The sequence below is a fragment of the Podarcis vaucheri genome, assembly GCF_965113315.1.
Source record: "Podarcis vaucheri genome assembly, chromosome: 11".
NCBI lineage: Eukaryota > Metazoa > Chordata > Lepidosauria > Squamata > Lacertidae > Podarcis > Podarcis vaucheri.
Window position 1 is genome coordinate 9,434,286 of NC_138749.1, and position 24,713 is coordinate 9,458,998.

The 24,713-nt window shown below is 46.4% G+C and overlaps 1 protein-coding gene across 2 annotated transcripts in view; it reads left to right on the forward strand.

Moving 5' to 3' along the window:
* ARK2C (arkadia (RNF111) C-terminal like ring finger ubiquitin ligase 2C) overlaps positions 1-21,069 on the forward strand; it is an 87,238-nt gene extending 66,169 nt beyond the window's left edge. The window contains exons 2-9 of one of the 2 annotated variants that reach the window (XM_082242112.1): positions 6,764-7,055; positions 8,766-8,801; positions 10,071-10,196; positions 11,272-11,401; positions 14,572-14,676; positions 16,515-16,610; positions 17,622-17,728; positions 19,275-21,069. In XM_082242112.1, coding sequence (XP_082098238.1) covers positions 6,764-7,055; positions 8,766-8,801; positions 10,071-10,196; positions 11,272-11,401; positions 14,572-14,676; positions 16,515-16,610; positions 17,622-17,728; positions 19,275-19,392 — 1,010 coding nt within the window. In that variant the 3' untranslated portion in view covers positions 19,393-21,069. The remainder of the gene's footprint in view (positions 1-6,763; positions 7,056-8,765; positions 8,802-10,070; positions 10,197-11,271; positions 11,402-14,571; positions 14,677-16,514; positions 16,611-17,621; positions 17,729-19,274) is intronic. The other variant, XM_082242111.1, reaches the window with a different exon arrangement.
* Positions 21,070-24,713: the final 3,644 nt, after the last annotated feature.

Genomic DNA, 24,713 nt, shown 5'->3' on the forward strand with positions numbered 1-24,713 from the left:
GTGTTTCCGTGCGCTGCTCTGGTTCGCCAGAAGCGGCTTAGTCATGCTGGCCACCTGACCCGGAAGCTGTACGCCGGCTCCCTTGGCCAATAAAGCGAGATGAGCGCCACAACCCCAGAGTTGGCCACGACTGGACCTAATGGTCAGGGGTCCTTTACACTGATATTTAGTAGCAGATGATGGAAAAAATCCCATTCCTTGAGACCCTGCAGAATCCGTCAGACAGTTGTGACTTAGATGGACCAGGGGTCCGGCTTGCTATAAAGCAGCTTTCTGCATCCCCATCCTTTAAGACTTTCCTTTGTCTGCAAAAAGAGATTTTCTTCCAGGGCCGCAGCATTGCAGCATCTCCCCGGCGTGAAACCGCATCACGAGGCAAGCAGCGGGAGAACATTTGATATTCAGTCCCCAATTAGGGCTCTCTTCTCTCCACTTTTATTTTTTTTTTTATTTTTTTGGCAAGCAGCTGAACAGTTCCTGAGTGTTGCCCTTCCCCTGGTAGCTGCAGAGAGGTGGCTTCGAGGCAAAGGGGTTTTCAAAAGGTTCAGTGTGCGAAACCAGGAGGGAGAACGGGGAGGGAGACCGGATCATCCGCACCCTCCTGGCCCTGTGCTTTGCATGTTCTTGTCCCTCAGGAGGAGGGAAGCCAAATGGAATAAGGTGGCCATTAGCTAAAGCTGCTCCTGCATCAGGTCTGAAAGAATAAGATACAGAAAGAGCCCTTTGTTTTGTGCAATACCTAGGCTTGAGTATGGCCCAGTTCTCATTGCAGGGCTAAGTGTGGAGACGAGGACTCACATGTGTTAAAGCAGTTCTGTAAAATTAAAACAACGCCCAAATCTCTGCATATAGAAAACTTGCATGTAAGAAAGAAGAGCCCTAAATAATAATAATAATAATAATAATAATAATAATAATGATTTATTTATACCCTGCCCATCTGGCCGGGTTTCCCCAGCCACTCTGGGCAGCTTCCAACAAAATATTAAAATACAGTAATGCATCAAACATTAAAAGCTTCCCTGAACAGGGCTACGTTCAGAAGTCTTCTAAAAGTCTGGTAGTTGTTGTTCTCCTTGACATCTGGTGGGAGGGTGTTCCACAGGGCGGGTGCCGCTACCGAGAAGGCCCTCTGCCTGGTTCCCTGTAACTTGGCTTCTCGCAGTGAGGGAACCGCCAGAAGGCCCTCGGCGCTGGACCTCAGTGTCTGGGTAGAATGGTGGAGGTGGAGACACTCCTTCAGATATACTGGACCAAGCGCATTGCAGTAGTCCAAGTGAGAGATAACCAGAGCATGCATCACTCTGGCGAGGCAGTCCATGGGCAGATAGGGTCTCAGCCTACGTATCAGATAGAGCCTTGCTTTCTCACTGACACTCGAGATTTCTCAGTGCAGGGATTTTTCTTGGATGGAGGAGCATTCAATGAGGTGAACCACCCCCCTCCCAGCAATTTGATGTGCTATAGTCCAAACACACTTTAATCACCCAAGTGAAAGCTAGGCCTTAACGGCATCACCAGCAATTTAGTGCAGGGGGATGGAGAAGTAAAAAGAGTATATAACATTTTTTGGTAGCTCCTTACCCAATTTCTGTTTCTGTAAAGATTCAAGCTATATTCCCTGATTCCAGGTGTCTGGAGGGTGTCCATGGCACTTGCCACTGGGAGAGATCATCAGGGGGTTTGCGCTGGGCGTTCATCAGTATGCAGATGACACCCAGCTCTACCTCTCTTTGAAATGAGAACCAGTGAAGGCAGTGAATGTCCTGTGTGAGTGCCTGGAGGTGGTTGGAGGATGGATGGTGGCTAACAGATTGAGGTTGAATTCTGACAAGACAGAAGTACTGTTTTTGGGTGACACGGGGCAGGCGGGCGTGAAGGACTCCCTGGAAACTACAATTAATCCAGAATGCGTCAGCTAGACTGGTGACTGGGAGAGGCCACCGAGACCACATAACACCGGTCCTGAAAGATCTTCATTGGCTCCCAGTACATTTCCGAGCACAATTCAAAGTGTTAGTGCTGGCCTTTAAAGCCCTAAACGGCCTCGGTCCTGTATACCTGAAGGAGCGTCTCCACCCCCATCATTCAGCCCGGACACTGAGATCCAGCGCTGAGGGCCTTCTGGCGGTTCCCTCATTGCGAGAAGTGAGGTTACAGCGAACTAGGCAGAGGGTCTTCTTGGTAGTGGTGTCCGCCCTGTGGAATGCCCTCCCATCAGATGTCAAGGAAATAAGCAGCTATCTTATTTTTAAAAGACATCTGAAGGCAGCCCAGTTTAGGGAAGCTTTTAATATTTAATGCTGTATTGTTTTTAACACTCAATTGGCAACCACCCAGAGTGGCTGAGGAAACTCAGCCAGATGGGTAGGGTATAAATAAATTAATTATTATTATTATTATTATTATTATTATTATTATTATTATTAGCTAGTGTAGTACACTGCACATGCTCAGAGGTGCCCCATCTTTATTGTACTCTCATCTCAATCTCCTCCTAATCTTCAGGTAGGAGAGGTACCCATCTGGAAGCTGAGTGGAAGGAAGCAGGTAATAATGTGAGGAAATGTGCAAAGTTTCACCTGGCAGGTTGCCCCCTCTCTGATGTTGTTGCTCTGGGAAATGCACAGGGACACAGACTTGTTTCTTCCTTGCTTAAGGGAGACACCAGAAACTTTGCGACAAGCACCCATACATTATTGCAGCCACTCGCCAGCTTCCGCTCAGACCTATTTGCTTGTCTAGCAACCACAACAGTTCAGCTAGGGAGAGGGGCAAGTGATGGATGGCACACTTTGGAAACCTGGGGTCATATGGAGGTGAGCAACTAGCTAGTGAAACTGCCTGGAAATACAACCGATTGCAATGGTAGAACTTGAGGAAACAGGAACGTACTCTCCAAAGTTTGGGCTAGGTTTGAACCTACCCGATCGATCCACATTTTCTGAAACAATGTGAGATTGGGCATCCTTCAGAATTTGCACTTCTCTGAATTTTGCAGCACAGTTCTCTACTCAGGTAATGGGTACAAAAATGTCTGCATTAGTGAAAATAACATTGAAAAACACATTGTTTTCCGGGAAATTGCATTGAAAAAAATGTGTATATTGGGTAAAATTGCGTACAAAAGTGTGTGTATCAGGAGAAATTCACACTAAAATGCGGGTGACTTTTCATGAGGATCAACTATATATTTATCCATAAACTAAAATGGAAATGGAGAAAGAGAGAGAGAGAGAGAGAGAGAGAGAGAGAGAGAGAGAGAGAGAGATTGACAGATTCACCTATTTCCCCAATATCTCATCTGGCCAGGAGAAGGGGGATATTTTCCTGATGAAGGCAGGTCCTGCTTGGTTTAATTTAGGCTTAATGGGAGGTTATGCAAAGGTTGCCTGAAGGCTGAGTGAGATTAGGACCACCCAAGAGGTGTCAAGCCTCTTGAGACTTTCTGAGTAAGGATTTCTTAAAACTAAGCCCGGGAAATGGGGGACTGGAGATTTATGCATGAGCCCAACAGGGATTATGGACACCTGCATCTTTTTGTCTCAATAAATTTAGGGGCTTTCACGAGGCCATTTGTTTGCTGTCTTTAATAAAAACTCAGATTGAAAGCGAAGCTTACTAGACTCCTAGAACAATCCTCTGCAATGCAGGAATCCCAGCTGAAAAATGCCTGGCAGATGGCCATCCAAGCCTCTGAAGGAGGACAGCCCACCATCTCCCAGAGTGGTCCATTCCACTGTCAAACAGCTCCTACCACCAGAAAGTTCTTCCTAGTGGTTCATCTCGTAACTTGGATCCATTGGTTGGGGGTCCCACCCTCTGGAGCAGCAAAAAACAACAACAAACAAGCTTGCTCCACCTTCCTTGTGACTGCCCTTCAGATATTATTATTATTATTATTATTATTATTATTATTATTATTATTATTAAAATCATTTTTATTGATTTCCCAATAAAAACCATCCAATTAAATATCCAATCCAGTCCAAATTATATTTATTAATTTCTTGGGGCTCCCCACGGTCTGGATCTCTGGAGCATATCTCCACATCTTAGTCCTGCTTCTCCTGTTGTTTCCATATTTTCCACATCTCGAATTATGAAGTGTTAAAACCGAGCCCTTCAGATATTTAAAATGGTCACTGCACCTGTTGGGCGGAATCAGGATGGTTATATGCTCTGCTTTACTTTACTTGAAAGAACCCTGTATTTGAAGGAATGTCTGGAATGAGTCTGATTTATGTATAAATAACCCTGAGAAGTGAAAGTGGGCATGTGTGTGTGCTGGTTTGTCAACTCCAGGGGGTCGAGGTGTCTTCAGCCCCCTCAATTTTTGTTTGAAGGGTGCCCCTCAATGTTGAGGGGGCCAGGCATGAGTGCTTGGCATCCTCCAGAGGATGGGACGTCATGGAAGGCTACACTGGCCTATCAGGAGATGCCGAGGGGACTGGCACGGCCTGACAGAAGGTCCCACCAGCCTGTATGGGGTTGGTTGACACGTGCGACATCACATGTTACACATATGACATCATCCCCCACACAGCGCATTCTAGGCTCCCTCAATCTTGTGGGCAGTCTGGCGCCTCTGGTTTGTGTCCTGTGGAGATGTCCTGGAAAGGCTGGTCAGACTGTTATGTACTGAAGTTCTCACCCTGGGCCAGCGGGGGGGATACTGTAGATAGTTTTCACTCAGGTCCACATATGCAAATAAGGAATTGAAAGTGACGTTCAGTGACTGGATAGTTACAGAAAGTTGTTACTGTTGCTTTGTAGTTGAGCTGTATATAAGCAGGTTGGCTGAACCCTTCAGCCCAGTTCTGTTCTGGGCCTGTGAATAAACAAGAGCTGTTTGAAGGATTGCTGTGTCGTCTGATATGTTCACCCACAACTTAACACAGACCAGTAAGAAGAACTGGAGGAACTGGAATTGAAGGCAAGCCCTAGACATTTTGGCTCCTGGGGCGAACCACAAAATGGTGCCTCCCCACCAAGGATGAAGGGGTGGATGAAGAGCGACATCAGAAACAAGGCTGGGAATAATTGGGAAACATTGGGATCTGCTGTCCGAGGTGGCCGTCTCACCTTACCTCATGGGTGGGCTGGTCCAGATCCCCAAGAGTCTTGGCGTTGCCTAAGAAGGAACCTGAAGCCACGAGTCAGACCCTAGAGAGGAGCTCTGTAGGTTGTCAAAAGGGAAAGCCACCTGGGCAATGCCAGGCAGACCTGTTCCTTCTCTTTTCCCACAGAGCCCAGCCCTCCCTCCTGCCCCTGCTGGTGAGCCTCTGTGCCCACAAGGGAGGCATGGAAGGACATGCCAGCATGGTTTTCTCCCCTCTTGCCTTGGTCGCTCAGATGCCAGCACTGGCACAAACAGACGGCTCAAGCCCAACCCACTCGAAGAAGGGCCTGTTTGCTTAGCCAGTCCAAAGGTGCTTCTTGCATGCCATGCAAAAGCTGTGCCCGCCTTAAAGTTTGTGGAAGAAGTCATAATCCAAGTTCAAGTGTGTTATGTACTGAGTTGAATAGGATCCAAAATGCAGCAGTATGATTGGTCCTCCAACAATAGGATTCAGAATGCCGCAGTCCGATTGGTCCTTCAACAATAGGATTCAGAATGAAGCAGTCTGATTGGTCCTAGAACAATAGGATTCAGCAGTCTGATTGGTCCTAGAACAATAGGATTCAGCAGTCTGATTGGTCCTAGAACAATAGGATCCAGAATGCAGCAGTTTGATTGGTCCACAGAAGTCACCCAATCCAGCTCCAGGTGGAAGTGAATCCACAACCTGATTGGCCTACAGGAGAATCCCGGAATTAGCCAATCACGTGGGGCCCACTGTGTAAATAATGTATATAAAGCAGACATTCTGGGGGAACTTCCATTCCTCCTCACCACTATGAGCTGAATAAAGAGCATGAAATCCACTCTTGACTCCGAGTATATTTCAAAGTGCTTAATCGAGGGAGAGGCAGGATGTTGGTAGTGGGTGCGGGGCTTAAAGTTGGCTATCAGCACGGTGGGCATTGAGTCCTTTGTTGGCACCTGGGGCATGTGTATGCACAAGGCAGGAGCAAGGGCTTGGCACGGAGGGTGAACAAAATCCACTGTGCCAGCCCAACCCTTACTGCCACTGCTGGGTGGGTGTGGGGCACAGAGGGTTCCCAGGGCTGCGCTGTGCCACCTGCCTGTGTACCCATGCAAGGGGGAGCTTGGTCAGCTGATGCGGCCATTGGCAGGCACACTCCCCAACACTGACCAAATAACCATTCAGTGAGGGGGCAGGAGGCGCGGTGCCAAGGCCAGGCTGGGCTCTGGGACCCAGAGACTTCTGATGGCAATCAGGGTGGGGATCCGGGGACAACAACATCTATCTTGCCCCCCCTCCAAATCATGCGCCCGGGGCTGTGGGCCCCCATGCTACAGCCCTGCTTAAGCATTTAGCAGAAGTTGTACAGCAGACTGAGTAGCTTTGCCCCACCGACTATGGTGAGACGCAGTGGCGTAGCGTGGGTTGTCAGCACCCGGGGCAAGGCAAGTAATTTGCGCCCCCTAACCCCCAGATGTTGTGCCCGGTGCAGCTGGGCCCCCCTGCACCCCCCATGCTACGCCACTGGTGAGATGTATTGCGTTTCTGTTCAAAGTGAGTGGCTCTTTCACGAGTGTACCCTCTTTCGCACCAGCACTTGTGCACACGATGTGTGAACACACCTCGGTTTGCGCAGAGCACCTCTGACCGTCCTCCCGCCTTTTCCCTTCCAGGCGCTCCTTTTCAAAGGTCTCAGCATCCTCATGCTACCTCCTGCCGGCACTTCCACCTGGGCCCCCAGCCTCAGATTTCCACAGACTTCCCCCTGCCTCACGCCGTCCAGCCTCACATGGCAACCGCGCACCAGCACGGAGGCCCCCTGCACCCACCCCTGCCGCCTCTGCCTGCCCTGCCATTCCAGGAAGTGACGGGACCCTCTTTCCTACCTCAGGCCCTTCACCAGCAATACCTCCTCCAGCAGCAGCTTCTTGAGGCCCAGCACCGCAGACTCATGCCTCATCCCAGGTGAGCAAGCACCTCCACCATCAGCCAAAATCATGAATGTTACCAGTTTGGGACATTCTAACAGCCAATGTCTTCCGTGTGCTGTTGGACTCTTCTGAGCTCATTAGCCCCAGCCAACGGACTGTGCAAGTTGCAGTTCTGCTTTTGCAAAATAAATAAATAAATAAATAAATAAAAATCCCTGCATGCAGAAAGCTAGCACATCAGGGACATTATTTCTACTGTAGCCCTCTTCCTGGTGCCTTAGCTCTCCATTGCACCCTGCCTCCCCACCAGGGAAGAATGGGTAAGTGAATATCTACCGGAAAGGAAGGTAGACATCTCCCTTCCCTGGTGGATATTGCCGCCTGAGGCAGTTGCCTCACCTTGCCTCATGAGTGGGCCGGCCCTGACTACAGCTCCTATCAATCCATACCATTAACTAAGCTGGCTGAGGTTGTAGTGCCACAAAATCTGGGGACCTAAGGTTGAAGAACATTGTTTTAGTCCAATCCCCTGCCAAGGCAGGAAACCCACTGCTGGCGCATCCTTTCTCGCCCTCAAAAACCTTTAGCAAAGGTGGGTGGATTTCAAAGGCTGTAAGTTAAATCAGTGGAGGATGGGCTTACCATAATAACTAAGCATTGCTAGTTTTATAACTGACACCCAATTTGTGTGTCATTCTCACTCCCCACCCACATGGGGCAGCACCCCCCAAATGGTCAACTGATATTTGTTTTTAATTTATTTTTGCTTTTGGGTTGCTTTTAACGTTTCATGATTTTATTGTTTCATTTTATATTTTTATGTTGTTGCAAATCCCTGCAATATATCTATATCTATCTATCTATCTATCTATCTATCTATCTATCTATCTATCTATCATCTATGATACAGTGACATATAAATATTTCTATAAATAAATAAAATAAATAAACATAAGTATGCAGCACCCTGTCCCTGCTTCTGAGGGCTGAAGTGGTACCGTCTAGAGAGAAAAAAACTTTACCACTTAATTCTGGTATATAGCAGGTCTGGGAGGAACTTGTTGCCCTCCGGATACTGATGGACTCTCATCAGCCACAGTCAGTATGGACAACCGTCAGGAAAGATGGGAGATGTTCTCCAACAACATCTGGAGGGCCAAAGGTTCCTCATCCCTGGCCTAAAATCTCGAAACTCTATGCACAGCAACAGTATACATAAAATGGGGTCAAACCACAGCGTGTCTGTCTCTAGAGCAATCTTTTTTTGGCCATGCCCCACCGAAGCACCTCTAAAATCCTAATGCCCCCACCCGTGAAATATAATTCTTATTATTCAAAAAGCGAACTCCTACTCACGTGTAGGAAGCCTAAAAGTTCATTAACTTAGTCTAAACAAGCTTCCAAATTGTCCCCCTTAAAAATCAAATTCCCCCCCTGTGGGGCATGTGCCCCACATTGGGAACCACTGCTCTAGAGTGTCCCTGATTGGCCAACCTTGAAACCACTGTCTCACTTGAATACCTGGACCTTCTGTGTAAGCAATTAATATGTACTGCAGCTTCACCCAACCTCCAGATGTTGTCAGACTACAACTCCAGCATCCCCAGCCAGCATGGCACAATGGTCAGGGTTGCCAGATGCTGTAGTCCGGAACGTTGGGAAGACACTAGCTTGGGAAAAGCTGTCGTTAATACTTTGTCCAATCTGTGAATACACTCTATTGACTCGAATGCTTTGTCTGCAGGTCACCATTAAGCTCTGTGCAGGCAACTGATCCAGGGTGAGTGAAGATGCGCGTGCATGCACGTGTGCATGCGTGAGTTGGTGAGGTGGGCGAGGAAGTGTGACTAAATCTTCAGGCACAGCCCTGTTTGCATTCAGTATACTCAGAACATCACAAGACATGGACCAGCCATGCATTTTGCCTTCTGCTGTTTATGCAGAAACTCACTGCGAGCTTAGTTAATGGTATCGCATCCTACTGTGCTTTGAATATAGGCTTGTGCATGCTTGACAGCCCTCCATCTCGCAGGGTTCCTGAGCGCATGATCAGAGCCAGTGTTCACACCATTGGGTTTATTTTCACAGGCTGAATGTGTGTAGCTCATGAACGATGGGGAAAGGCAATATCTCAATAGTAGAGTGCATGCTTATCATGCAGAAGATCACATGTTCAATTCTGGGCATCTCCAGTTATTTATTTTTTTAGATCCAGAAGCATATCTCTCTCTCCCCTGCTGCCCCCCCCCCACGGAGAGTCATTGCCAGTCAGAACAGACCAACCTTCACCAACTGTGCTCTAGTTGTTATTGAAACCCATCTCCCATCTCCCAGCCTGGTCAAATTGTAGTCCAAGGGCACCCAGTTGGGGAAGGCTAGAGGGCTAGACAATACAGTCATACCTCATGTTACGTTTGCTTCAGGTTGCGCATTTTCAGGTTGCGTCCCGCGGCAACCTGGAAGTACCGGAAAGGGTTACTTCTGGGTTTTGCTGCTCGCGTATGCGCAGAAGCAGCGAATCGCGACCTGCGCAAGCGCAGACGCGGGTTGCGTTCTTTTCAGGTTGTGAACGGGCCTCTGGAACGGATCCCGTTCACAACCAGAGGTACCACCATAAGGGAGGCAAGAACATAAGAATAGCCTGTTGGATCAGCCCAATGGCTCAACTAGTCCAGCCTCCTGTTCTCACAGTGGCCAATCAGATGCCTGTGGGAAGCCTGCAAACAGGACCCAAACATTCCCCCTCCTGCAGTTTCTGGCAACTGATATGCAGAAGCACACAGTTTGGATCAAGAGCATAGCCATCATTGCTAGTAGCCATCAATAGCCATTTCCATGAATTTGTCATGGCTATAATTGCCACCCATGGGAGCAAATCCTATACTTTTGACCTGGCTGCTTCCTTTGACCCAACCCCGTGCATTCACGGACCCTGAATCAGTTGTCTGAACAGGGTTATCAGTGTTGCTTTGGATGCAGGATTCAGAACTGTGGGGGTGGTTGTCAAACATGAGCCTCTTTCACTCACCTTTCTTCCTCAACCCTGCAGGCGGACTCAGGAGCGTATCTCTGTCCAACCTCATCGGTTACATCCAAGCTTCGAATTTGGCCATCAACTGCAGACTCCTCAACCCATGGGCCCCCAGCCCAGATATTTAGCGGAAGGAACAGACTGGTAAGTCATTCCTTGCTGTGACAACTGGGGTGAAATCAGGTGCGGAGCAAGGTGGGGGCGATGGGGGTGGACCGCCCCGGGTGTCATTACCGAGGTGGGTGACATTTGGCGTGCTGCACGCCTGCGACTCCCACCTACCCCGAGCCATGAGGGGGAGGGGATTACTTGCACCGCATTTCGCTGCTTTGTTTTGACAGCACTGTGCTGCCTGGCTGCTGGAGGAGGCATGCAGGCAAGCTCAACAACATAGGCCAAGCATTCACTAAAAAAAGCTTTGGGCAATCGTTCCCCAAAAAGGCTCAGCAACTCCTGGCAATGACAATGGGTAGATCACAGCCAGTCTTTTTGTACTCTGAGTAGATCACAGTCTCTAGGGAGTCCAACTAGATTTCAATGTGTGTGGGAGGGGGGATGACAAGAAATTTTCCGTATCGGGTACCACCTGACCTTGCTACACCACTGGGTGAAATAGAAATCTTGTGATACCAGTTCCCGTGAGGAACGGTTGAAGGAGCTGGGTATGTGTCTAGCATGGAGAATGGAAGATTAACAGGAAACATGATGGCAATGTTCAAATATCTAAACTACTGTGGTGGCTGGGGAAACAAACACCCTCCGTCTGCAGAACATTCAACAATGGAGGCCTGGGCAAGGGGGCAGGGCCAGAAAGGGAGCCAGTGATCAACTACACGGTCGCTCCATAAGACGCACAGACATTTCCCCTTACTTTTTAGGAGGAAAAAGTGCATCTTATGGAGCGAAAAATACGGTAACAATCACACCCTACTTTTTACATTTAATTGGCTGTGCTGTTTTCTCCTTCTCTTGACCACCGGTGCTTCGAAACTCCACAGGGTTAACGTATATACCAACCAAACTCTGAACTATTTGGATGAGTCACTATGCCTCTGGGCTCATGTTCCTTCTATCTGGTGAAAGATATAAAAACAGCATTAGCCATTGGGTTTGAACTCAAAGTGTATGTGTGTTGGGAATGGGGTGGCGGAATGGGAGACTTTTTATAAAAAAGGTTGCACAACTCCTGAAAGTGATTCGTATTTCTGCACCCTTCCAGGGATCTCAGCGTCGATGCTGGCCTAACTCACAACCAGTTCCAGGTCAGGCCAGTTCCACAACATTATCAGCATTACTTAGCGACACAACGAATGCAGCATTTCCCCCGGAACACGTCCTCAACGCAGATGGTAAGCGAAGCGGGAGTTGCTGGGGGCCAGTTTGAAGCCTGGCTTAGACTAACAGCATGGTAACCAGAACCTGGTGATGGAGCACATTCTCTGCGTGCAGAAAGCCCCAAATACTATCCCTAGCATTTCCAGCTCAAGTGTGCTGGTCCTGAGGGTTAACCGTGCGGTGAGGTCCGAGTCTAGTTCAAGGTCGAGGGTGCGGTATGGAGGCTGTCCGTCAAAGCTGAAGCTGGGTCCAAGGCAGGGAGTCGGATGAGGTCAGGAACTCTGGCAGAAGAGCAGGACAGGGTGCCGGCAGGAACAGGCTACCAACAATGTAGTTCCCGCAACCTGGGACTGGGCTGGCTGGCTTTTATCTGCCCCGAGGCATAGGGCGGCCCCGGTCCACAGGTGACTCGCCTCTCCTGGCCTGGAGGCGAGCACTCTTCCTGCGGGAACTTAGTTCCCTCCACCTCTCTGCCCTGAGCCTCTGCAGCTCAGGAGAGGCTGGAGGGTTACCAGACCCAGAGGCAACCTCAGCTTCCTCTGCCAGGGCTGAGAGTGGAGCACCTGCAGGCAACGGGTCCTCTATCACCTCAGGAGCCAGAGCAGACTCAGCTGATGCCTGCACCTGAGGGTCCAGCACAGGTGAGGACCCTTCAGGCTCAGGCCCCAGCCCTGGCTCAGCTGGTTCTAGAGGCGGGGACTCCTGTGCAGGCTGGGATTCCTCAAGTTCAGCCTCCGAGTCCGCATCCCAGGCCATCACATCAAGGCTCATTTGATCCTTGAGAGCCATCGCCAGTCAGCTTAGGCGATACCAGCCTATAAGGGCCAGTGGTCTGACTCTGCGTAAGGGCGCTTAATGAGTTCTTAATCTGTTCTTGGACTGCTTGAATGAATGATGCTTCCCAGCTTGGAAATACAAAACTCGGCAGCTCATAGGGCTAGCATCTGAAGGTTCTCACCCAGCTCAGATTTCTGCCTCACTCCTGCCCAAACCCCCAGTTTCCTCTCACCCAATCTTCTCTTTTTGCTGCTTTGGTAATAGTGTTGGGATGGCAGGAGATACTACCCCATCTCTCCCCTTACCACTCTGTGAGCAGCCTGGCATGCGAGATTGGGCTGCTCACAACACTCACCTCTGAGTTCTTCTCTGGCTCAGATTTTAATCTGTGCTGGAGAAGCACTGTATTTTGCGCTCTATAAGACGCACTTGACCATAAGATGCACCTAGTTTTAGAGGAGGAGAACAAGGGAAAAAAATTCTCTCCCTCTCTGCTCAGCGCCTGCAAAGCGGCAGGAGAAACGGAGCCCCTTCCATTTCTCCTCCCGCTTCGCTGAAGGGGTGCTGCGCAGAAAGAGAAAGCTGCGCAGCGCCTCTCCAGCAAAGCAAAGCCAGCAGAGCAAGAGGGATTGGTGCGCACTGATCCCTCTTGCTCTCCTGGCTTCAGCGAAAGCTGCACAGCCTGCATTCGCTTCATAAGATGCACACACATTTCCCCTTACTTTTTAGGAGGGGAAAAGTACGCCTTATAGAACGAAAAATATGGTAGTCAACGTCTCTCTCCTACCCTGCCTCCCTTGTGGGAGTGTCCTGTCCCCTCTTCCCATCTCTCTCTTTTTTTAAAAAAATGATATTTATTGAAAGTTTAAAATTACAGAGAATAAAAAAGAGAGAAGGAGAAGAAGAAGAAAAAGAAGGAAAGGAAAAGAAATATATATATATATATAATCAGAAAAACAAGGAATTAAGCAATACAAGTTAATAAAAAGAAAAAAAGAAAAATACAAAACACACAATACATCAAAACCAAAAAACAACAACGGAAAAACAAAAAATTTAAAAATAAATCCAATATTCCCAAATCTTTATCTTTCGTTAACTTGTTTCATCGACCTCCTCACACCTCCCTTTTTTGTATTCTAATTATTAATTATCTCAGCAAATCCTTTCCATCTTTCACTATATTCTATCATTAAATTACCTTAATTTATTTTAACCTTATCTTACCATAAAAAGCCCTAGAGCTTAAAACTTAAAACTTATTTAATAATAATTCCTTATAGTATTTCTACTAAAGCCAAATAGTTTCATTCCAGCATTTTTCTAACACTCGTTAATTTTACACTAATTCTCTAAATGAATTTTTAAACTTTCTTCCAATCTTCATCCATTGTCTCTTCTTCCTGGTCTTGGGTTTTGTCAGTCCTTTCTATCCCTTCCATCTAGTCCATTAACCTGGTGACCTTCTACCCAAGGCTCTTAAGTCTTTTCCATGTCCCTTCTGCAGGTCTTCTTCATGTTTATACCTGCACTTTACTTTATCTTCTGCTGATCTTATTCTTAATTTCCTTCCTTTCTCACTGAGGGGTAGATCTCGGGGAGACTCCAACTTGACAATGTCTTTATCCCTTCTCGACAAGTCAGCCCACTCTCCACAGTCAGCACTGAAATCCAAAAGATATTTGAAGGCATGTTTCAAAGTCCCTCCAAAGTTAAGGGCCCCCACAACTCCAAGCCCCTCTTCCCATCTCTAGCACTGGGCATGCACCAATGCTTGGGAACTAAGCTACAGTAGCATTGGGAAACATAGTTTCCACAGTGCTACTGACGCATTCCCATGAGGAAAATGCTCCCTGCCTTAAAAACCAGCATATCAGGAAAAAGTCTATGCCAGAACCCTTCTTCCTGACATGTTAGTTTTCTATGCGGAGGTGACAGGAACATTTAATCATGTGATTTCTCCATCTGCCATTTGGAGTGGTACAGTCCAGGGATGGTTTTACGACACAATCTGCTGTCTGTGTAGACCGGGCCTGAGTCACTGTCTGGGGGAAGGCAGTCAAAATACAGGCGTCTATCATTCCTGTCAGCTGATTGCTAGTTAGGAGCCGGCACTGTGGGAGGCAATTCTTTCTGAATGGATAATCCGACAGCTTTAACAGAAATAATTGCTACAGCTGGTTGGGTTCTTTTAGACAAGTGCTCGAAGAACAACTTGCATCGCTGACTGCAGAATTGTACCCTAATAATCTGAAATAATGTTGGGTGATCCAATCTAGCAGATAATCTTCCTTTGAATTAACCCTTTTCAAAGGCCATTAAGTCTTATTTTGAATACTACTACTACTACTAACAAACTCTTACTTACTTACGTACTTACTTACTTATTTTGCACAATGCCTCACAGGTTGTTCATGAAATTAGAAACTACCCGTATCCTCAGCTTCAACTACTTGCTCTTCAGGGACTGAATCCAAACAGACACACGTCCGCTGTGAGGGAAAGTTATGAAGTAAGTGCTCCCAGCTTGAATGACCCTCTGGACCTTTCCCCCTGCAGGATCTGTATCCATTTATTCATTCAGCCACTATGGTCTTACTCTCATGTAACAAAATTAAAAAATTCCTTCCAGTAGCACCTTAAAGACCAACTAAGTTAGTTCTTGGCATGAGCTTTCGTGTGCATGCACACTTCTTCAGATACACTGATGGACTTCCATTTCATGTGGCTCAATGTGGTGCCTTCCATGGTTCCAGTTCCAGTTACAGATAGGTAGCCGTGTTGGTCTGCCATAGTCAAAATAAAAAAATTCCTTCCAGTAGCACCTTAAAGACCAACTAAGTTAGTTCTTGGTATGAGCTTTCGTGTGCATGCATCTGAATTTCGTCTCACTGAATTACACTCACACATTTCATGTGAGTGTATCTGAAGAAGTGTGCATGCACACGAAAGCTCATACCAAGAACTAACTTAGTTGGTCTTTAAGGTGCTACTGGAAGGAATTTTTTTATTTTGACTATGGCAGACCAACACGGCTACCTATCTCATGTAACAGTAAGCCATAAACAGGGCCGGCCCTATGATGAAGCAGAGTGAGGCAGCTGCCTCAGGTGACAGACACTGGGGTGTGGGGAATGGCCAGAGCTGTGAGTCCCCCATGGCTACTCTGTACTCTCTAGATTAGCCCGATGCCCTCAACTAAAGTGGAAGACATGTCCTTTCACCTGTATTGGAGTAAAATTCAACACCCAGTCCAATTAGCTTCTGTATGTGCTTTCGGGGTTGGGCGCCATCTTGTCCTTTGCCTCAGGCAGCAAAATGTTTTGAGCAGGCCCTGCCAATAAATGAGGGCTTATTGCAAACGAGTCGTGTGCTGATGTGCACTGCTGAATCACATCCATCCCCCTCTTTCCTGTGTCATGCTGGGAAGACACAAGTCAAAGTTAGGTGCAAATCAGCACTTGTGATTTGCTCACTCAAAACAAGCCACAGGCAGAAGCTCAGGTTTGTTCTTGACTTATCTCTCCTGGTTTGGATTTTTTTTTGGGGGGGGTGTCGAATGCCAAAGTGGGTATGATCAAAGTATAGAAGTGGGCATAGGGAGAACTGCCACTCTTAACAGCCGCCTTCCCGAAGGCTTTGCAGCCAGCTATTCTACACTATTTTGTAAAGTATTAGTAATTGGTTATTAAGTCTGGCTTTTGAAAAGTTTTAAAAAATAAATGAGCAATTTGAGGGGGAGTTTGGAGAGCCCTTCCCTCACAGTATCACAGGGTCAGTCAAGAATAATAATAATATTATATTAATAATAATTTATTATTTATTATTTATACCCCACCCATCTGGCTGGATTTCCCCAGCCACTCTGGGCGGCTTCCAACAGAATATTAAAAGATAATAGTCTATTAAACATTAAAAGCTTCCCTAAACAGGGCTACCTTCAGATGGAGAGGGGGGAGGGACAGGGCAGATAGAAAGATTTGGAGGGGCTTTGGGGCAATAAAACCTTTTGGGCATTACAGTACCACAGCAAGGAATCTAGAAGAGCAGTCAGTATTAGACACACACACACACACACACACACACCTGATGCAAAAATTACTGAGTGAGATAAGACCAATTGTTTGACTTCATATCAGTCAAACTTCCTGTATATTCCCATTTTGAAAGTCATTTTATTTCCTGTGACTTTAAAAATAAACCTGATTAAAAGAAGACCTTCTTTGGACCAGTAAAGGACAGGGAAATGGCGGGGAGATGAGGATTCTGGGTCTGCCATCTCAGATGGCTAACAGGTGGCTATTTGAAAGGTCTCCTGTTCATTCCTTTCTCTTTCCTCCCTCTTTTCAGGAGCTTTTGCAACTGGAAGACAGGCTGGGCAGTGTGAACAGGGGGGCCGTCCAGAACACCATTGAACGGTTCACTTTCCCACACAAATACAAGAAGGTAAGAGTTGGAAGAACATCTCATCCTACCAGAATTGACACTAGGCGCTGACCATTCTTGGAGGCAAGGCTGATGCTGGCTACAACTTTTTTAATTGCAAAAGTAGATGAAATTTGCAGGCATAACAGCCGCCTTACCATCACTGGCATCTTCAAAAATTGATTATTATTTTTAAAAAAGACAATCAACAAGTCTTTAACTTTTCATTTTAAGAATGAATGAACAGGTGTGGATGCAACACAATCTTTGCCCTCTATGAATTTGCCTAAAATCAGTGGCTACCACATCTTGTGGTCAGGGTGTAAAAACAAGTACTGCCAAACGGTTTCACGCTGGATGACTCTGAATTCTAATATTCTGAAGGAAAGAGACTAAAATGTATTTTTCTGCCTACTTTATCTGTATCATCTATTTGTTCTGCGGGTTCATATGTACAAATCTGGGCTGCTTGGAAAGGAATAGTAGTAGTAGTAGTAGTAGTAGTAGTAGTAGTAGTAGTAATGACAATAATTTATTTTAAGTATTCCCATAAACTCCTGCACTGACTGGTGTTTTGTTATGAGGAATGGGTCTTAATGGAGGCCTCAGCTTCCGAGAGAACCGGTGATGTCTTTGACATGTTACCTGTGTATGACCTTAAAACTCTTCGCTCCAGGTGACAGGTTGCGACACACACATCCATCAACCTCTCTTTCCCACGGAGACAGGCGGAGTGCTAACTAGATTCAACATCCATAGAGTTTTCAACAGGGCAGGTTTCCCTAAACTGAATGTGCCCAGGCATCCCCAACCTTTGGCCCTCTAGATGTTCCAGGCTACAATTCCCATCATTCCTGACCACTGGTCCTGATAGCTAGGGATCATGGGAGTTGTAGGCCAAAACATATGGAGAGCCACATGTTGGGGAGGCCTGGGTTAAGCTCTTTGCCATCTAAATCCCCACCTGCTCCTGAAGGCCTTGAGGCGGCCATCTTGTGTAATGCTATGATCTTTCCTTGACCTTCTTGACAGAGGAGACCGCAGGAAATCAAAGCAGTAAAGGAAGATGGGGAGGAGTCGGACACCGATGAGAAATGCACAATCTGTCTCTCGATGCTGGAAGACGGAGAGGATGTGAGGTATAACTATTCTCCAAAGGGATTCTGAGTGAAATCTTTCTTATGTTCCTTCTCCATCCACCTCACCCCACCTCAGAGTTTCATCACTTTCATTCTTTGCTTGTTGGTCTGGGTTTCTATCGCAAACTCCCCCTCCACAACACAGATATATATTGCCTCTGAGCAAATCAAGACGTCGGTCCTCATGAACTAAACAGCCAGAGATTTGTAACTAGGGCTGCTGATGGGGTTGTCTAAGGTCTTACAGCACCCCAGGGCTTCTCTCTCATCTGAAGGCAGCCCTGTTTAGGGAAGCTTTTAATGTTTAATAGGTTATTGTATTTTAGTGTTCTGTTGGAAGCCGCCCAGAGTGGCTGGGGAAACCCAGATGTGCGGGGTATTAATAATAATAATAATAATAATAATAATAATAATAATAATTAATAATAATAATACATGTAAGAAACACCTGCCTCCAATTCTGTATCCATTTTGAGCAGGGCGGGTTCCAGGTTTAAAGGAATGGGATTTGTCTTGCATCAGTGGGCACCTGGCTACCTTACCCGGTGACAGGAACAAGTGCTGGAGAGCTGCCGTTTTCATTTTCCACAATTCCCCTGGACACAACACCACTCCTATGCATTGTGGGAAAATCAGACAGTAGTCCTTGACTAGAGCACCAGTTTTAAGGAGGGGGACGCGGGTGGCGCTGTGGTCTAAACCACTGAGCCTCTTGGGCTTGCTGATCAGAAGGTTGGCGGTTCGAATCCCTGTGACGGGGTGAGCTCCAGTTGCTCTGTCCCAGCTCCTGCCAACCTAGCAGTTCGTAAGCATGCCAGTGCAAGTAGATAAACAGGTACCGCTGTGGCGGGAAGCTAAATGGCGTTTCCATGCGCTGCTCTGGTTTCCGTCACAGTGTTCCATTGCACCAGAAGCAGTTTAGTCCTGTTGGCTACATGACCTGGAAAGCTGTCTGTGGACAAACTCCGGCTCCCTCGGCCTGAAAGAGAGAAGAGCGCCACACCCCCATAGTCGCCTTTGACTGGACTTAAGCGTCCAGGGGTTCTTTAAAGGTAAAGGGACCCCTGACCATTAGGTGCAGTTGTGGCTGACTCTGGGGTTGCGGCGCGGCGCTCATATCGCTTTATTGGCCAAGGGAGCTGGCATACAGCTTCCAGGTCATGTGGCCAGCATGACTAAGCCACTTCTGGTGAACCAGAGCAGCGCAGAGAAATGCCGGTTACCTTCCCGCCGGAGCGGTACCTATTTATCTACTTGCACTTTGACGTGCTTTCAAACTGCTAGGTTGGCAGGAGCAGGGACAGAGCAATGGGAACTCACCCTGTCGCGGGGATTCGAACCGCCGACCTTCTGATCGGCAAGTCCTAGGCTCAGTGGTTTAACCCACAGCGCCACCCGCGTCCTTTAAGGAGGAGCTTAGGGCAGGCATCAGCTGTGGGCATCAGCCATTGTGCTGAGGCCCCAGCCGTTGCACAAAGGTCCAGCATGATGGTGCCAGGCTCAGTCTCGACCTCTTGCCCAGATAACAAACCTTCTTGTTTTCCAGGCGTTTACCTTGTATGCATCTGTTTCACCAAGTGTGTGTGGACCAGTGGCTCGCGACCAGCAAGAAATGCCCTATCTGCCGAGTGGACATTGAAACACAGCTCGGGTCCGACAGCTGAGAGGAGAACCACCTCTGGGGATGTGTCCTCTTTTCCTTTCCTTTTCTTGGTCCTTCCTGGGGCATCGCAGCCCCTTTGCAGCAAAAGTTTTGCCTTTCTGAGCCATTTGATTTTGTGTGTGTGTGTGAAGAAAGCCTGCAAGCACATTCGCAGATTATTTTAAAAAAAAATAAAAATTAAATTAATTTTTAAAAAGAAGAAGAAGAGGAAGACGAAAATGAGGAAGACAGAAAAGATGATGATGGTGATGATGAAGAAGAAGAGTTGGTGGTTTATAATATCTAGAGGTAGGAGGAGATCCGGGACACCTTGTTGACTGCGAAGCATGGGTATACGCAGCTAGAAAGCCGGCGGGAAGAGTTAGTTGTGGGAAGGACGGTACATAATGTTCCTAGTTATGGCCTCTCAATCCTGCTTCTCAAAAGGATTGTATATAATATACCTCTTGAATAAGTAGAAACACATTAGGGGTTCTTTAGCTATTTCTATGGATGGCTTCCAGAGCATGTACGCTTAAAGAAATGTCGTCTTTTGATGCCCTGTCATCTTGTGGTGGGTCTGTTGCTATTAACCTAATCTGCACCAAACATCGCATTGGGGGCTTTTGTTATCTTTTCGTTTTTCCATAAGGTTCCTTACTTTGGTGCCTGGCTGAAACATTATTGGGGGGTGGGGAGGGAATGGGACACAAAGACACAAGAGTAAAGTTCTTGCCTTGCTTGGGTGAAAACAGGAAAAAAACAAAATCCTGTTTACGCTGAAAAAAGCAAAAGAAATATATATATATTCTTTTCCCTTAGCAGCATTTGACTCGGGAAAAGATTGCGGTGAGATAGGAAATTAAAGAAAATGAGGGAAAGTGGAAATTGGAAGGAAATTTGGGGGTTGGGAGAAAAGAGCGGGAAACTGTTTTCCTGCTTATCTGCTGGTGCTGGACATGATACAAGCCCAGGATGAATTTCGCTTCCTTCTGCTGGATCTGAACGATGGGTCTCCCAAGGAAGGATTAGAACATCTCTCCACAAGCCACAGGCTTAGCCTACTTCTCCTTCAGAAAAAGACATATTATTAATTTGACACTCTCCCTTTTGGAGCAATGGAACCATTTTCTGCCTCTTTTAAAAACAACATGGCAGCCATTTGATTGTCAGTAGGCAGAGCGGTCCTTTTAACCCTGGAGGGCTCTTTCGGCTCTCTATCTTTTGACTGGGAGGAGGAAGCCATCTTCATCTGGTCTTGTGCATGAGTTGGATAGATGGTTTAACCTCCTAGTTTTGCTAGTAGAATACGCTGTCTTTGGTAACTGGTCGGGGTGAGTCTGAAAGGCCACAGGAAATAGATTCTGCCATCTCTTGGCAACACAATAAGCACAAGCCCTGCTCTCCAAAGCATGGAGAACGGGGCCTAAAGACCACATCTTGCCTGTTCTACCTTAAATTCTTGCACAAAAGCTACATGGGAAGTTTCTCATCAAATCCCATAGAACTCTTCCAGAAATATTCCCCCACCTCGCTCTCTCAGGATCCCAGAGACTGAAGGAACAGCAGGGGCTGACTGAGCAAAATCTTCCACTTTTCTTCCAGATCTTTGCGCTGTCTACCGTGTGTCTGTGTGTGTGGTGTGTGTGTGTTTAGAGAGGTTTTAGCACTCAAGACAAACCCTGCATTACTTATTTTTCAAGTGGCTAGCTATTAGCTGTGCTCTTCCAAAAGAGCCTTATAGCTGCAAATTAAATAAAGGGGAGAGGAGAAATTCAGTCCAAATTTACATGGTGAAAGCCTTTTTGATACATGGAATATTTTGAACACGGACAACATTTCAGGTTCCTGGAAAACATGAGAATGATCCTCTGTTCTTGGGAGGCAAATGTGTGATTGCACATGCAAATACTGTATGTTTGCGTGTGCATATATAGTTATTATGTCCTGAAACTGGTTTTCAGGCTGTTGACTGCATAATATGCACGTAATGTAGCTAAGTTGGGCAGTCGCCACTGAAGGAGTGTTCCACATCCTTAGCAGAACGGGGAATGATGTGTGCAATCTGCTGTTCAGGAAGAGGAATGAGGGTCAGGATGAATTCAGCCTTTCCTGATCTCTTTTCCTCACCAAGCAGCTGACCAGCGGAATGACAGCTTCCTTTACAAAACTTTCGCCACACAGCAGAGGAGCCAACACTTAGGGGCCATGGGGGCTTCGGCCTCCACAATAAAACATTTGCGGGGGCTAGGCTCCCACAAAGTTAATGGGCATTCCCATTTAAATGGTGTGTGTGATTAATTATGTGGGATGGGGCTGTCCTGGGCCCCCACAATATATTATTCAAGTTGGCACCCCACAGGCCCACATACTGCAAACACTTGCTTGGTTTTTGACCTGTATATTTAAACCGGTCTCAAACTGGTCTAAAACAGAAGGCCCTGCCCCACTGGTAAAACCACTTTTGCATGCCTGTTCAATATTCTTTGTAGCAGAGTCCTTGGCCTATGCACTCATGATAGCGGTTCCTGGGGGCTCCTTGAGCGGGGACCATAGCTGTCAACTTTTCCCTTTTCTTGCGAGGAATCCTATTCAGAATAAGGGAATTTCCCTTAAAAAAGGGAAAGGTTGACAGCTATGCTGGGGACCATCATAGGTATTTTATGCCCTTCCATTTTAGGCCTGAACCCAGGATGGGCTATAGCACAAAACATACAAAACAAGTGAATATCATTTTAAAAAAAACATTTCAATATAGATTTTTCAAAAAATAATAATGCGAAAACAACATTATGAAAACTGGTCCTTTGAATCAGCGGCTTACTTGAGGGTTCAGAAGTGAGAGAGGCTGATGGCCCGGTTCATAAGCTCATTTTTGTGTGCTATTTTTACTACGTTGCATTTTTCTCATCCGCTGACCTTTACAGATCAAGCTAGCTATAGAGTGATCTTTTCTTCCCGCTTGGCCAGAAGCACCAGTATTTTAAAAGGCTTGCTAGATGCCCAATTCATTCAGGATGAAAACAGCCTCCTGGACCAGTTTGCAAAAGTACAAATATATATATACTGTATATATGAATGAAACTCCCCACCTCCAAAAAAAAAAAAGAAAGAAAGAAAAGAAAAGAAAAGAAAAGAAAAAGAAAAAGCTTGAGATGCTTTCTAACTGTCAGTGGGTGGAAACAGAGAGATTAGAATCCTGAGCAGCTGCACTCCGCACTGGTTCCTGGGAAAAACTTGGCTGCAAATGAGCCATTTGTCCATGCAGCCTTTAAATCTGAAAAGGGTGGTTGGACTGCAACATTTAATCGATTAATCAGTCAAAGGTGTTTGATAAGATTAAAAGTTGCAGCTTCATTAATGAAGCACCTGGCGATGATGATTGCCACTTACCGTATTTTTTGCTCTATAAGACTCACTTTTTCCCTCCTAAAAAGTAAGGGAAAATGTGTGTGTGTCTTATGGAGCGAATGCAAGCTGCGCAGCTATCCCAGAAGCCAGAACAGCAAGAGGGATTGCTGCTTTCACTGCACAGCCATCCCTCTTGCTGTTCTGGCTTCTGAGATTCAGAATATTTTTTTTCTTGTTTTCCTCCTCCAAAAACTAGGTGCGTCTTGTGGTCTGGTGCGTCTTATAGAGCGAAAAATACGGTAATTATTTAATTATTCATTTGAATTATTTCTACAGAAACTGGGAGTAGCAGGGAGCACCTTAGGTTAGGTACATCCTCCCCTTAGCTGCTTCTACTGCCTCCTGTGACAAGTGATGGGGAAAGCATAAACTCTTGATAAAAGCGGCATGTTTTTATTTGCACACAAGTGTTTTTTTGCAGATTGCAATGATAAATGAATTGATTAAGTCGTCTAAAACTCACATGGTGAGTCAACCAATTTTGCTTTTATTGGGTGACAACCTAAAAACAATGATAATTTCATCCTCCTCTGAAAATGTAAAGTTCAATTCAAGAGTACAATTTTTGCAGTAATAAATATTTCAATCCCCTTGTCACAAGAGGCAGTGATTTAAGCGGAGGCTCGCGCCCTCTCTGTCTTTTGCCTGGCAGTCCTCTGGAGGATCAAAAGAAACAAGCGTGATCCCACTTGCCTTGATACATTTTTAATACTCTGAGGCAACAAAGGAAAAATAACAAGCTCCCCTTGTGCACATTTTTCTATTACCAAAAGGACTTCAATACGAGTGGGGACCCACAAATGCTTGCAGAAATATTTGTTCTCAATTCAGACCTTCTTGCCATTTTGCCCCCGTCCCTTCGTAACAACCACACATTGCCTCTCCTGTCTTTAGCTCCTATGTGCTGGTGCCTTTTTTTGAGCAGTTAGAATAGACTGATTCTGTGACCTCACAGCAGCTCAGCCAATGGCTAAGAATGGCTTGCAGGTAGCTGCCAAATTGTGTTTAATCCCTCAGGTCTTATTGCTGGTATTTGTTCCTGACAGGGTTTTGTTTTTTTAAAAGGGGTCTTGTAGAACTACTATTTCCCAGCAAAACTTCACATTCTCCCTTTTAAATATATATATATTTCATTTTATTAGCATTCCTTCAACAAAGGGCCCTCAGCCCAAAATGCCAAGCAGGGACTAAGGATGAATGAAAAGTATAAATGTGATCATGGAAAGTCTTCTCCACCGCGGGTTCTTCTTCCTTTCCTTGGAAAGGGTGAGGCAGTGGGATGTAATATTTGCACACATTTTCTCTCTACCTTAGCTTCTTTCCCCATTGGAACAAGTGAGGAAAGCTCTTGCCGTGGATTCAGAGACAGTGATTGGCTGACGTGAGTCCCCAAACTCATGGCTGCCCACTGCTGAGTTTCACCCTCTTTGCTACTTCTGTCTGGCCATGCTATTTTAGAGAAGAAGCTCATCGCAGTTGCCTAGCAAGACCCAGAAGTGCTCCCTCAACAGAACTCGGAGGGGAAGGAACTGAGGCACAAAACCAGCAGAGCAAGCCAGACTTGGACCCTGTTCCAGAGAGTCCATTCATTTGGTTCTGCTAATCTGTGATTTACACCTGCATCCAGCCCAAGTTCTACTCCTGTGAAAGGAGTAGATCTGAGTTAGTCATGTCCATTAATGTAAGCGGATCTGTTTTGTATAGAAATAGCATTGGGTTTTAGCCAAAGCTAGCCCTACTCAGAGTTGGCCCATTGATGTTACTTGACGTGGCTCACGTAGGAAGCGAAATAGCTTAGTCGGTAGAGCATAAGGATCTTAATCTCAGGGCTGTGGGTTCAAGCCCCACATTGGGCAAAAAAGATTCCTGCATTTCAGGGGGTTGAACTAGAAGACTCTATAGTTATATTATTCTAACAGGTCTTCTTCTCTG